The 15,757-nt window shown below is 40.0% G+C and overlaps 1 protein-coding gene across 2 annotated transcripts in view; it reads left to right on the top strand.

Moving 5' to 3' along the window:
• The window catches only part of slc33a2 (solute carrier family 33 member 2), a 29,526-nt gene that overhangs the window by 11,624 nt on the left and 2,145 nt on the right, over positions 1-15,757 (top strand). For both annotated transcript variants that reach the window (XM_085424607.1, XM_085424606.1), the window contains exons 3-5: positions 3,144-3,291; positions 9,267-9,367; positions 11,979-12,088. In XM_085424607.1, coding sequence (XP_085280733.1) covers positions 3,144-3,291; positions 9,267-9,367; positions 11,979-12,088 — 359 coding nt within the window. The remainder of the gene's footprint in view (positions 1-3,143; positions 3,292-9,266; positions 9,368-11,978; positions 12,089-15,757) is intronic.

Genomic DNA, 15,757 nt, shown 5'->3' with positions numbered 1-15,757 from the left:
CAGCACAAAGAGAAATAACAAAGTATACCAGCAGGAGAGCTTTGTTGTCTGCTGTAATTAACAGAAGTGGACAGATATCAGCTGGACAGCTAAAACAGTATTATGTCATAACATTTGCCTGGCTCTTTTTGATTTCTTCCAACTTCTTTATGTATGTTTAAAGTAGCTCATCTGTCTGTCCTGTACTCTTCACCTACAGTTTTTCTCTCACGGCCACTCACACCAAGAGCTAAAAAGTTGAGGAGACATGATAAACTGTCATATGAATGCAATATTGATGGTAATAATTTCATGCTTTGATGAGAAAACAAAACATTCTCTTGGTTGTCAAGAGATCGTTGCTTATCCCAGAGATCATTGTCCATCTGCACCACCCTACTATAGGGCACTTTTTAAATTAGTAGAATAAACAGAGCTTCCTTCATGCTGTCACTCTTAATGTTAAATAATGCTGTCTTTCTGCTCTCTCTGTAAACACTTTTCTTTGAGCCTGCCATTCCTCCTCTGTTTCCTCTTCACTAACCTCCTAACATTGTCTCTGTTCATCTGCCCCTCCTCCTCTTCCTCTGTCTCTAGCAGTCTCCATCCCTGTCCTATCTCTCCAGTCATGTTTAACTCATATCATTTTATGTATTTTATGTATTTGCCCTTTTCACCTATTTCTTTCTTCGTCCTTTTTTTCTTTTTTTTGTATTCCTGTTTTCTCTTAGTTTTTCACCTTTTCTTTATTTCTCCCTCCTCACTTTCTTCTTCTCTTGCCATCTCTCTCCTTCAGTCTTGTTCCATTCGTTCTGATTTTCCCTCCACTCTGTTTAATCTTAGCGGATGTTTAATGAAATCCCTGCTGAAATGGACAATTGTTGCTTTGAGAATATTTATAGAAAGGAATAATCAGCCTTGTTTTGTGTGTGTGTGTGTGTGTGTGTGCGTGCCTGCATGTTACCACCCCTTCCCCCCTTTAAAGAAATAATTAGTTGAAGGCAGGACTGTGAAAGCTCTGAGCTTTGAGCTGAACAACAGACAGACAGGCACAGGAGCGCAGAACCATGGGTAAACAACTCTGGCATCATGGGTACTGCTGCTGCCAGTGTTTACTTTATTATGACTAACATGGTTATTGCTCAGTTGATGCAACTCAGAACAGTTCAGCACAGAGGATGACAGATTAAAATGTGAGTAATGCACAGACATCACCCACGGAGTGCGTGGACTGAAAGGATTTTACTGTTTTTTGTAGAAATTTGCTGCTATACCGTTTAAGTTGCACTTGACCGCTGAAAAAAATGTGCCATACTGTAATAAACAATAAATTCCTGTGTCACTGTTCATGAGTGTAATCTCTATAAGATACCAATGATCAAAACTAATATGATCTCCAGTGTTTTGGTTTTTTTCCTCACGAGGTGCATTAAAGTTCAAGGATTTTAATGTCTGCAGCATCGTTGTTACCACTCATTTACTCAGATTTTCCCTTTTCGCCACCGTTTAATTGCTTTGACTGCAGTAAAATATGGCTTGGGTTTTCTTTGTTTGTTTGGGGGGTTTTTTGTTTTGTTTTTTACAACCAGCACTCAAAAATATTTACTTTATCAGGATGTAGAAAAAGGGAAAGCATCATGTCTTTACATTTGTGTGGCGGGAACCCAAAAACATTCTGCTCTGAATCTGAATTTGCTCCTTGAAGAATTGTCAAAATTGTTCTGAATCCATTCTATAATTAGTCAAACTTTTTTAGATTTATTGTAAAAATAGTTTTGAAATAGTGAGACATTGATTAATTTTTAGTGATGCATCAGTGTAATATTATTTTTCCTTAATTATTATTATTATTTATGCACAAGTTCTGGATATCCTTTGTGAAATTTAAACTTCTGGTTTTATGTGTTGTTAGTACATGTGACTTATTCATTTCAAGTTAGCAATATAAATCAACCACTATTAAAATCTGCACATTTTATGGGGTTTCCCTCCTTTGTGTGATGTAAGAAACCTTTTTAGATTTGCTGCAGTGGCAGTTCTTGGGTCAGTTTCGCATATTTTCTGAAGCACTAAACAACAAATATTTTACAGTCAAACACTTTTGTTTTAGAAGTAATCCTTTCTGACTAAATGACCTTTCAGGACAAGCTCGAACATGGTCATTCCCATCTCTGATAACCATATGCAAATTTCCAGCAGTAAAATATGAGTGACAGAGGAGGGAGACGTGGAGAATCCACGTTTCCTTCCCCGAATTTCCGCAGGCTTGTCACACCGCTGTTTCGGCAGTGACACTCTAATTCCGCTGCTGCACTCCCTACCTAGCTCCTCGGCTTTCTCTTATTATTTTTTTCATTTCAGTCTGTTTCATCTGTCTTTTTCCCCCCCCCTCGTTCTCTATTTTTGTTTGTCTCCTGGCTGACTGAGTGAGTGAGTCGTCGGTTGTGTTGTGTCGTATTTGACAGCAGTCTGGGAGCCAAGCTGTCACTCATACAGCTCCTTGGTCCCACTGTCTTTCTGAAGTCAGTCTCCATTAATATAATAATGGCGTATAGTCGGCACCACTGAATATTTTACTGTAATGTTCAGCAGAACATTACCCCCACACTCAATACCACACAGAGAAAGTCTTACTGCCTGACAGAAACTTTTTATTTTGACTGAAAGGTCTTTGTGCGGTCTGTTTCATCTGTGGAAGTTTCTGTGTTTTTGTTGTGTTTTCCTTTTTGTGCTTTAGGAAAAGTGCTAGGCCCCCGTTTGATAAAGTGACTGAGGGTATTCTTTTTCTTGTCAGGCATCTATTATTGACACTTTCCAGGAATAGGCCTGGGTGCGCCACATGTTCCGCATTTGATTCTGCAGTCGTCATCCCAGGAAAACCATGTTTTATTTTTCAGTGTTGCAGGCTAAACAGTTTGATACAGCACCCTCATAATATTTGACTGTGATTGGAATAGGCATGTGTATTCAGAAAGTGTCTCTTATATTTACCGTTGGTGAAAATAGCAATGCTTAGTCAGATGTATACGGTAGATAATGCGTCTTTTACTCATTGTATCCTACAACCCCTAAACCACCACCCTGACCCTTCACCCATTTTAATTCATCATTCATTTGGACGTCTTCTTCTTGTCCACCTCTGTCTACTATCACTGTGTATGCAGGTGAGCAGGGTGCAGTAACCATGTTTCCTCTGTTCCTGTTGGATCACCACATGACTGCCAGGGAGCTCGGCTTCTGGAACGGCGTCATCGCCATGGGTTTCTCCATCTGCGGATCGTCCCTGGGAGGCCTGCTGCTCGCTCAGTTTAGGTAGCCTTCATCAGCACCATCATTTATCACTGGTTTCACCATGGCCTTTCTGTGGCAGAAATATTTTGTGACTCTTTTAAGTGGTCTCACTTTGCAAAACCCTTCAATTTAAGCGGCGTCTTTGGGGGGTGTTTGCCCTTGAAAAATGTGTAAAATGCCTGTGAAAAACTTTAAATTGCATGTTACTAACTCCACATTCTTCATGAAACTGTGTAATAGTCACCTGGGCTTGAAACTAAGATATTTAATCATGAACTAACCTGGCAGGTAGGTTTCTTCAGTTAATCGATTATTTAATATCAAGTGCTAAAGAGTACTGAAAAAAGTCCATCACCATCAATCCAAGAAGACATTGCAAAATCACTTTCTTATAGGTCTATCCATTTCTGTTATATAGTACTGTGCACTTTTTAAAGTGGTCTTGAACAATAGTTCTTTGGGTTTTCTGAAGGTCTATAAAATGTTTCTTGGGACATTGACTGCTTTGTCATTCATTTTCGGTCTCGTCCTTGAACCTGACCATTTTCAGAGTATGTTGTTGGGGTTTCTTATTTTTGTTTAGTTGTTTTTTGTTAAGCCACATAACACTGTCCCCTGAATCATTCATACATAAAAAGACTCCTTACTCAAGAGATGAACCTGTAATTTTTCTATACATAACAGACAACTGTAGCAAAGAACCAATTTTAAATTGTAGCTTTAGGTACTTTGTTACAAGCAGGCTGTACCAAAAACACATAATTTTTACCCATTTCTTTCTTTGAATCCAAGAATAAACTGCAGAGATAATAGTTTGATAGGCACCAACAAGGCTATTCTGTTGTTTCAAAAATTGGAGGTGAAGATTTGATTTACTCTCTAAACAAAAATCTTAAACTATTACTAATGTAGTCAGAAAATACACAAAAACCACTGTAGATTCAAGTTTAAATTGCATAAAAGAGTTTATTGAAAAGCAGTTCCAATAAACCCAAAGCTCAGACAAAAAAGAGACAAAAATGCCCTGGGGGATGCAAACAGTAGACAAACAAAATCAAACCCTATTAAAGACAGACACACCGGGCGGTAGGAGGGGGGGTCTTAATTTATAGAGAATGGCCTACTGTGCCCTCCCCCTCCTGCCTCCATTCTAGCAGGTATTCAGCTCTAATAAAATGGTACTCTCTCGTTTGTAGTTTATTACTTTTAGCTAGGTCAGACTTCAACGTCATACTATTTGTCAAAACATTCCCCTTTGAAGAACCCATTCCCTTTTGATGTAGCCATGTGTTCTCATGATCACCATCCGATGAGCCCAGGTGTTAGTCTTGTTGGATGGGTTTCACATCTGGTGTCCAAGCATAACGCACACACAAAACAATCACCTCTTTAGTGCAGATACTTGAGCACAACATGTCGCTAACTTGTGCTCTGAACACTATGCATGTTGTGAGAGTACAGTACTGGGCCATTATATGGAAACTAAAGTAAAGTGTCCTATAGTGCTAATCTTTTATAATACTCCAGTATTTATTGTAAATTTATAATGACTTTGAGTATTTCCAGTGTTAATTACTTTTTAGTGTTTACTTCAGTAAAACTGAGACAAAATAATAGTCCAGTAAACACACTGATTAACTAAGGATGGTGAAATAAACAGTAGTAATACTTTTCACAGTATGCAGTGTTGCATAGGCCAGAGTGGTTTCATAACGTGAAATATCAAACAATTCTCAAAGAGCTATTAGCCTTAAAAATTGTGCTTTGTGTGTATGTAGTGAGTCCTTAAAAATTTGAGGAAACTGGTGAAAAAGTTCACTTCACTTGTTTCACCTACTGTTCACTGAAGCTTTATCAGAAAGGGTCTAAGTGGAAGAGTGGCTGTCAAGAAATTACTTACCCACCATTATTTTCGTCTGTGATTTTGTGTGCACTGACTGTCTCCTTTACTTCTCTATCTCATGTTTTAAGCCTCGTATCACTCTTTATATGGTTTGCAGTAATTTAAGTAAACACTGCCTTGTTTGAGAGCATGGGAACCCTCTCTCTGGAGCGTGGACATGAGCAGCAAATCCATCAGACAAACACTGATGTGTGCAAAGACACAATGCAAACACACACACAAGGACCCCTCAAGTTTGACACAATATCCACCTAGTTTTTTTAATTGTCACCTTTACAGACAGGTATAAGATGCTAGACTTTCTGCTACAGGTGACAGACAGGTACCTGTTAGAACATTCAATTGTAAATTACAACAGTTTGAGATGAATAAACATTGTCAGGGGTGGGATTACATCAGGGATCTGCTCTTAGCCCTTACTTGTTTCCAATAGTGATGAATAGGTTAACAGAGGAGTCAGGAAGGAAGACTGTGCGCTATGGTCTTTATAGATGGTAATGGTGATCTGTAGTTAGAGTAGGGAAGAGGTGGAAGATAGACTTCAGAGGTAAAAGTATGCTCTGGAGAAAAGAAGAATGAAAGTCAGAAGCAAGACAGAATGCTTATGGAATGGAGAAGGGTAGTAAAGGAGTTTGAATACCTGGAATCAACCGTCCAAAGCAATGGACAGTAGTTCACAAGAGAGGTAAAGAAGAGAGTGCAGGAAAGGTGGGGTGGGTGGAGACGAGTGTTAGTGGTGATGTATGACAGAAGGAAAGTGGCAAGTGAAGGTTTGCAAGATGTTAGCAAGACCATCTATGATGTATGGATTGGAGATGGTGACACTAACAAAAAGAAAGGTGGTAGAGTTGAAGATACTCAGCTTTTCACCGGGAGTGACCAGAATGGATAGGATTAGAAACAAGTACATCAGAGGGACAGCTTAGATGCAGTTTGGAGACAAAAAGGGGCAAGATGGTTTAGGCATGTATAGAGTACAGATACTGGATAAGATTAAGTTGCCTGGCAGGAGGAAAAGAGGAAGACCACAGAGAAGATTTGTGGCTGTGGTGAAGGAGGACATGTGGAGGGTTGGTGTGACAGAAGAGGATGCTAGGAATGGGGTGAGATCAGGTGAGATGGAGGAAGATGATCCACTCTGGTGACTCTTGAAGGGAGGAGCCAAAAAAGTAATCTATAAAACTTTTTAAAGATTCGTAAAGTTATGAGATTTGTTAATTACTGTTTATACCAAAAACCTTTTCAGGAAAAAAAACAAAACCTGTCAATCTTACAATAATAAAAAAAGACAAATTTCCATAGACTCTGGTGTATTTGAATAAACATCTTTTGTGTTAATAATATGATTTTTAAACATTTTCCATGTTAAATACAGATGACATAAAATTGTGCCATTTGCACCTGACCACAGTTATGTAAGATTATTCGATCTGCCTATAGAATCACTTTGTAGGACGGCCCTGCCTATGGCCATTGTGATGCGATGGGAACTGTGACTAACAACAATACCTGGACAGAGGATATTATGTTAGTTCCCACTCCATGCAGTGATGTAGTCTTAATATAAATCCTTATTCTTGCTATTAATTCACATCTTTGCTGATTAGAACATTCTGCACCTATGTGCATAAAGTAATTAGCATATGTTAGATGTACATGGTATAATGACGAGCTAATGGATAAGCAAAGTCTCTGTTGCCCTGTTTTGTTATCTGCGTCAGTGCTGTATGAGTGTGTTTGCTTGCCTGTTTGTTGACATGTATCAGTTGCCATGTGCTCTCTCTTATGTCAGTCTGTTTGTCCTTTTTCTTCCACTTGGATTCCAGGCTTTCTCCACTTGTCAGGTGACACTAGCAAACACAAAGAAAGCCTCCAAAGGCAAAAATTTCTTTTTTTTTTTTTTTTTTAGGGAAAGTGCTTTCAAAAGATGTCATTGTCATACTTTGGCTTTTGATCTTTCACTCTCCCTCTCCATTTCACACCTATGTAACTTGTAAAGGCGGTAAAATCTTCACACCCTCACAACACAGAGAATACTCTCTAAATGTGTTATTTTGCACAAGATAGACAGATTTAGCCTGGAAATTATACCTTTAAATTTGTACAAGCCATCAATTTCATTACCAATCTTTTTTTCATTTTGCAAGGTTTTGCACTGACCCAAAATATACTTAGTAAGTATTCTTGGTGATGTTTTAGGTTTAAAACCATTGTACAATAAAATTCAAAGACTGTACATTGGGAAATAAATCACTGGCTTCATCCAGTCTCAAACTGTCTTCCCCTGAAATGTATAGTAGTAATTTATTTGAACTGTGTGTAAAGCTCTGGGTTTGAGCGTGGGGGTTGCACATTCTCCCTGTGCCTGTGTGGGTTCTTTGCAGGTACTGTGGTTCTAGTTTTGTCTCATCCGACCAAAGGATGGCCTCCAGTCTGCATAATCTTTTTCCGGGTTGTCCTTGACATGCTTCACTCTGGCTTGAAAGTGTGTCTTCTGCAAAAGTGATGTTTTTACTGGATTCTCACAGTCCATTCCTGTACAGGTGGAGTGAATATTTCGTATAATCATCTCCTGTTTTGTGAGAATCAAGAATTCTTTTTCTCAAGTATGAACTGTTTTTCTTTTATTTTTGGTATGATGCTTTCTCATGTGACCGCTGAAGATAACCCCTTAGTTTTAACTTGATTTTACAAGCTGTGAGAATTAAAAAGTGAAATCACATCATTGCACAGCAGTGGTTTGTGCCTGTGGGTCTGTTATGACAAATGTGTAGTAGATTCAGTGTTAAAACTAGTTTCTGATTGTACGTACACTCAGCTCCTCCACTTGGTTACTGCTTCTCATCACCTGCACGTACACACACATACGCACACACAGAAAGGGCTGTTAGTTAGGCTGGGCTGTTGTTCCTCCTCTAAAAGCTCCGTTGGAAGGTATATCCTCACTACCATCAGAAACGGCTGAGTGGTCAGTGAGTGACCCCCTTTACAACTGCCCCTGGCAACCTGAGAACGTAGTTATTCTTATCTGGGCCTGGCCCGTGTGAGGTGGCAGCCAGGGAGGTTTCTTTTTCTCACACACACACATCCCTCAGCATCTCTTGAGAGCGCGTGATATGAAAGGCTGTCATTGAGAAGGGAGGCAAAGGAGCAACAGAGAGAAGAATGTCTTTAGCATGTGAATGATGCAGGATTGGTTTTCCAGTAGAGAGGTAAGGAAACGCTGGGTGCAGGGGGAAGAGAGAGCCAGATAAAGATACAGGGAAGAGTGAAAGAAGAAAGAGGGGGGGTCTTGAACAGAAATAAAAATACATTTAAATTAAAAGAGTTTATGGCATCAACTTGGGTTTTAGGTTTTGAGATGTTTTGAAACGCACAGGTTTTAATCCATTAATCATGTAATCAAATAACTTATCAATATAGTCGATAGCTCCGCTGGAAAATATAATCACGACAGCCCTGGTACAGATCTATTTGGGAACCATTATTTCTCCTCGTTTCCGGTCACATTTATACTGGCAGACATGTTTAAAGAGTCTGTCTGAATATGAAAGATAAATTCAGATTTTCTTACCTAACTAAATCAGATAACCTGTTTTGTGTGTCCCTTTCTTTCTCACAACCTTTTTTTAAAACACATAAATAATTACATGCAAAAAAACCCCATAAACAAACACACACAGTCCCTTGAGTGGCAGGTATCCTCTGAGTGATTGGCATTGTTAATCCCTGATGTCACACAACAGTGTGAGTGCGTGTGTGTGTTTTTATGTATGTTAACAGTGATTAATTATCTTTCTCATGCTGGGGATCTCCTTAGGTTATTGATTACGTCATGAACCAGACCCACAGGGGGATGATTTTCTTGCACTAACAGGGAATCAATTAGTGTCTGGGGACTTGTTTACTTATGCACGTGCACGTATGTAACTGTGTGCGCGTCTGTGAAATGCGAAGAAACAAACAAAGTGTCTCTAAATTTAATGATATTAGCTTGGAGTGGCTTTCATCAGGTATCACACTGCTCATCAATACACTTAAAAGTTAGTTAACAGCTCTTTGATGATCTTCTTGTTTGCTGGTTTTTCCTCAGCATCGGGGCCCTGATGCGGCGCGTGTTTGTGTTGCGAACAATCAGCATGGTCTTCCAGAGTTCTCTGCTCACTGTCCTCGAACCATCACCGCTCATGAAAGGTGAGAAGCAAACCCACAATAAGACAATGGTCACAAAGTAAATGATTTCAAAATATTTTAACAAATGCTACAATTCTGGATTATTTAGTCCGGTTTATGTTTGGTGCTCTGATGTAAATATGACAGAAGCGGGCAATGAAAACAAAGAGCTACATGTTTGGTCATCATGTCAATGAGCATATATGCAGTAATCAAATAAACAAGTGTTAATACTCACTGACCCGTATTAACCTAGAATCTTTATATTCTTTGTTTTAAAAATTGTGAATGGCAGTGAATAATATCACACACACACCAAACACAGTGAAGCTACAAAGCCTAACAGTGGCCACAGTTACAGTTTTATCAGCAGGGAATGAAGTCAGCAAAAATAATGCTGTTCAGTGCTTATGGCAGGCTCAGCAAGACACAAGCAATGATAGTCCCCAGGTTTACTGCAATACTATTGTTTTATGGTATTTCTGCTAGTGCGTTTAGGTTCTGGATATGTGTAAAATGAGTGTTAGTTCTGTGGTTAAGCAGCTGATATTTATTTATTTATTTGTTTCTTTGTTTGTTTATAGTGACAGTGACAGGAAAGTAACTTGATATTGAGGTTAAGTAAGACTTCGGTAGCAGGGTTTTACATTAGACATTTGTTGTGACAGGATAAGATGTAAATCTTTCAGTAGATTCATTCAGATTTAATGCATTTCCATGTGCACTTGAAGCTGACCTGTAGTCATTGGCCTAACACGTCATCGCTCCAGTCGGATATATAACAAGAGACGTTTAGAAGTAGGGCTTCCAAAACCTTCTTCTTTAAACTGGCAATTTGTATAGTGTGTGGTAGGAGTGACAGGTGGGTCTGAAGTGAGGGGTGCGATTACATCAGGGATGGGCCCTGAACCCCTTCTTGTTTCCAGTGGTGATGGACAGGCTAACAGATGAAGTTAGCTGGAGCCTATGGAGAGACTGTGATGTCTCCAAATAACATTGTGCTCTGTAGTGAAAGTAGAGAGCTGATGGATGAGAGCCTGGTTAGGTGGAAGTGTGCTCTGAAGAGAACAGAAGTGAAAGTCAGCAAAAGTAAGACAGAATACATGTGTATGAATGAGAGAGAGAGACAGGTATAATGATTTTAAATATCTCAAGTCAACCCTCCAAAGCAACAGATGGTACAGAAGAAAGGTGAACAAGAGGGTGCAGGCAGGTTGGAGTGGATGGGGGAAAGTGTCAGGGGTGATTTGTGACAGGTGAGGGCAGCAAGAGGGAAAGGAAAGGCTTGCAACTTGGTAGTGAGTCCTTTTATGATGTGTAGTTTGGAGATGGCGGCCCTGACAGAAAGACAGGTGCCAGGTGCTTAGTGACCAGGATGGACAAGATTAGAAATGAGGATATCAGAGAGACAAGGGTGAGATGGTTTTGGCATGTGCAGAGGAGGGATAGTGGGATTATTGGACAAAGGATGCTGAACATGAAGCTGCCAGGCGGGAAGAAAAGAGGAAGATTCGTGATGTAGTCAAGGAGGACATGCAGAGTGTTGGAGTGACGGAAAAGAATGCAAGGGGTTAGATGGAGGCGAACAATCCTATTGGGATCCCTTAATGGGAGCAACTAAAATAGGAAGATTGGGGAAAAGAGAGTTGTTGAAATCATGAATGACTACAATATAAAATGTTTGAGATTTTGAACACTTTTTGTGTCAGCTGTATGACAAGTGAAGAACCCTTAGAAGGAAAAGTGGGTCAAGTTTGAAAGGTCAAACTTTGGATGTAAAGCCTGGTACTAATGTCACTGGCAGTTTCAAATGCTGTTAGACCTTGTGTTAACCAGTGGCCTATAGTTCAAGCGTTCAGTCTTAATGCATGACGTGGAGGACGTCTGTAGGAGAGGTCTCCCTCCAGACAGTTATTCATTTATTAATGTCTGAATGACACATCTGATTGCGCTGAACAGCCGGTCGGGATTCACATTCACACCATTCATCTCCTCCTGAGCCCGTCTCTTACCCTATCAAGCTTCTCCAACTCAAAGTAGAGGCATCTCCCGCCTCCATTTTAAACCCAGAACAAAGATTTCAGGAAAACTTGACTAAAAACCCTCAAAACAGAAAAAAAACATTCAGTTTCAGATTTTTCAATATTACATGATAACCCTCCGCTTCCCGTTCTTCCAGTCTGATCAGTCGGTGTATCTTTTTGACTCCACCAGTCTTATGTCGCTGACTGAAGAGTCTTGCTCGGCAAAAACTCTGGCGGCTTGAGTGAATAATTCAGTGTTAGTGGGAGCAGAGACAGATAGGCTCTGTGGTTCCTCTGTTTCCCCACTAACACTGCTCTGCCACTTCCCCTCAGAGGATACACTACATGTGTTTTGGGGACTGGGACTGAGGGGGGGGAGCTGCACTTCAGCAGATTACTGTTTCTCGCTGCTTTGTCTCTCTGCTTTCACTTTAACATAGAATTGTAAAGTGAGTAGTGTAGCAGAGAAAACGACGTGTAAAGCTGCAAGCTTTCTGCCTGCTTTCAGAAAAGGAACTGCTGGGTTTTCTGTTGTCTTATTGTAGTTAGACTCAGATGCGTCAAGGCTGGTTTTGATCCATTTTACTTGCGTGTGTGTGCTTTCTCAGGTATGGCAGTCTTGAGCATGAGTGTTCAACACTTCCTGGGTGGTCTCATCACCACGCTCACCTTCACTACCATGATGCATTGCACTCAGAGGGCCGAGGAAAGCATTCAGGTAAAAAGGAGTTCTGTCCATTCCCGCCAACAAGCTCATTAACTAGCTCAGGGCTGCTTTCATGTACAAGTTTTGCTCTGTTGTCATCATCTTTTTTAATGTTTATTGCGTTGTGCTTTACTGTTAGGTCTCCTGTGGCTCAACAAGCCAACAATACAGTCTTTTCATTGTTTTCACCCTCTGTCTTTCTCCCCCCCCCCCCCCCCAACCACCTCTGTTTAGGTTAAATTATGTAATGTTAGCTCATTTCCTTTGGTTGTCAAAGTGATGCTGGAGAGGGAAATCTTTCAGCATTAAGTGCCATACCTTTTGTCACCTGTACCTGTCAGTTTTCATCAGCTGTTTCCACCTGGAAAATGTCAAGTTTCAGCAGCCCCAGTTTCCTTGCATTGCTGGCCCCCTTGCTGACATTGTCCCTCCTACTGCCTGTCTCTTTGTCATTCTCTAGTCTTTTAAACGCTCTCTTTTCCAACTCTGAATTTTTTCCTCTCCTTGCTCATTTTCTCCTCTTTGACATAACTCCTTTTGTCCCCGTCGTATCTGGGCCAGCGTTGCCTGGAGGTGATCGTTTTTCACACAGCCATTCAGACGTCACTCAGTCAATCTCTGAAGGTGACAAATTATCATTTAAATTGCTGTCAGTCCTAAAGTGAAAAAGAAAGATGAAGGGGAAAAAAATCACAAGCTGAAGCACAGACACCAGGATCCAGTTATGAAATTTAACTTAATGAAAGGAGAGAGAACAAGTACAGCATTTCACAAGGAGAGCAGAGGTTAATCTGAGAGATTCTCATGACACAGACTGGCTGTTTTTCTTTGTAGTGTCGGTGTGGGATTTTGGTCTGTGTGTACATACATGAGAGGAGAGCATTAGCTCACCTGCGCTTGGTGTGTAAATGTGTGCGTTACTGAAGGTAGTGCTATCCAGTAACAGAAAACTGATACTGTGAGTGCTTGTTAACGATCCCCAGGAGAAAGAAACCGAATCCGTTAAACAAGTTGCTCAGAATAAAGGCACTTCACTTAACTGTGGTTACACAGGCTCTCAGAGCGCTCTACCTCAGCCTGCAGACCACAGACCCCACTCACCACTCATCAGATTCTGATATGATTTTCAGTCTTTGTTTTTTTCCAGTGAGAAATGCCCTCAGCTGATTTAGTGAGCATGGTCCATTCTCCAAAATCTAAAAAAAAAGTCATAAATAAGAAAAGAAAAGACGGTAGTGAACTGCAGAGTAGAGTAGGGCGATATGGCCAAAAATATTTATCACGATATATATTTGAAAATTTGCGATAACGATATAACTGACGATATAATTGATGCGAGACAAAATACAACTCCACAACATTACTAGCGCAAAAAGACAACCTTCCATTTATTTTCACTTAAACAAGAAGCTGGTTTTTATGTACATTAAAGCTTTATAAAAATGTAACAGTGCAAATGCAAATTCCTTGCTGAAAGTTTAACCAAAAGGCATTTCCAGTAGAAATGGGCTGACATATCCTGAGCATAACCATGTATAATATCCACTGAAGTTAAAAAGAGGTGCTTTGCAACATTAAACTGCAGTGTGCAGTACGCATTTTTCGGACCATAAGGTGCACGGGATTATAACGCACATTAAGTGAAACAAAGCAGTCAGATAAATCAAACTTTATTAAACTCATTCTTCTTGCTTCCTCCACTTCTGTACCATTGATTCATTAATGTTGAATTCTTTGGCAACCGCTCTATTCCCATGTTGTTGCAGTATAACTAACCTCGTATTGTGGATGGATTATCTCAGTTGTTCTCCTGACTGAAGTTTGGTCCGTTTACAGCATCCTGCCATGCGATTGCATTTGTCTCTAACTATCAGGAACCTTAACGTTAACTTTTATAAGTGGAAAAGTGTTAGTGTTCGTCCTCCAGCTTCACTGTTTATGTTATGCTAACATAGCTGTGTCGCTAGCGATCACGTAGCACATCATTATATACCAGCTAGCCCAACTTCAGTAACCCTACAAACGTCACTGCTGTTTAGTTTCCTGTCTTCATTTATGTTGGAAGTGAAAGCAGAGCTGTACGTTTGAATTTTTTCAGAAATCAGTCAGAACATGCAATATCATGCTTAGGTAACTAGCGAAACTAGCGAGCTAACTTCCGCTAGCTTCTGCTAACTTCTAACTCCATTAAATGTAATAAATTTTGTTTTCATGGATGCCTGGAAGTTAAACTTCATAGTTACACCTGGTAAAGCAGCAATGCTGATCGTTTTATTAAAGATGAAAGAATTTAGACAGTTTTTAACTCTCAGTGATGCTGCAGTGTTCGTTTGACCTGAAACATACGGAGTTTAGGACCCAGATTACTCCCAGATTTAAGAGCATCTTAGTCCGACATATACGACAATAACGACGGCCGCTTGCATGTTCTGCAAAAAAATGTGCTTTGTCGTGTATCTGACGGACAAACACCAAACCAGTTCCACATCACTGAAGTTGCACCATTTTTACAAACCAATTCTGGTTCATCTGTTTCACTCAACAATCTGCCATGTGTGTATGAAAACAAAGGCACTGCGCATGCGCATTTTACTCATATTCTGTCGCGATATTTCATTTTCCTATCATTGCCTAACATTATACCGGTATTACCGTGAACGGTATAATATGGCCCAGCCCTACTGCAGAGAATATTAAATGTTTTTGCTTTAACAAAAAACAGAAATCAAAGTGATCCCAGTTAAGGGTTAATCTGCTGATAAATTATTGGACTAACTGTCATGGCTCTGTTCCTACAGTAATACAAATAATTTGCAGGAAACACTTAGTCACTTAGTAAGAAACACTTACGAGTATTTCTTGCAGCACGGGACATTTAAGGGATTGTAATGTTACCCTTGTTTATCTCGTTGACAGTGTGCAAACAAAAGCACAATTCTGAACCCGACAAAGTTGTAAAAACGTCCTATAAAGTTAAGTGTGGTATCTTTTTCCTCTTGTAACACAAAAACTAATTTGTAGATAAAATATTTCTTTGTCAGATAAGATAAGATTTCTTTATTAGCCCCAGAGTTGGGAAATTCACAATTAACAGTGCAGGCTTCTTGTAAATGTATTCTGATTATAGGACTCGAAGCATTTGTTCTAATGAATTCTGCTTTTCTTAATTTTAATTAATGTGCTCAGGTAATGGTCTAGGTGTCACTAGAGTTCCATGTTTGTCAGAGCTACCTGCTGCTCTTGGGCAGAGGGAGGAGGCTTGGGGAGATTAGGTAATCTCTTTCCTTCTTGTTCTCCCTCTCTCACTCCGCTCTTGAAAGCCTAAGGCTGAGATCAGATAGCCTGCTTCACTTGGCCTCTTTCCATCATCTCAGGCCATGATCTCACGCTTTCTCTTCCAGTATTCCAGCATTTCGGATTTTTCTCTTCTTTTGCAGTTTGTTTTTCCCAGAAGTTTTCAGATCAAATCTCTCGCCCTGTTTCTCCCTGTAGTGGTTAATTGTGTTAACCATGTTAATGCCTAAGAGACAGAAGGTGATAAGCTGTGCTGGTGGATAGGATGAAGTCTCACGTTGTTGTTGTTTTTTTTTTGTAACTGTGTTGCACTCTACTCCCAATACTGCTATCTCTTTTTACTGACAATGTGTCTTTCTTTCCCAAACTCTCCATTTTTCCTTCTAC

The sequence above is a fragment of the Rhamphochromis longiceps genome, linkage group LG12 (assembly GCF_057381845.1).
Source record: "Rhamphochromis longiceps isolate RC_006_pf linkage group LG12, R_longiceps_female_GT1.1, whole genome shotgun sequence".
In the NCBI taxonomy this organism is placed as follows: Eukaryota; Metazoa; Chordata; class Actinopteri; order Cichliformes; family Cichlidae; genus Rhamphochromis; species Rhamphochromis longiceps.
This window is presented reverse-complemented; position numbering and strand designations above follow the sequence as displayed.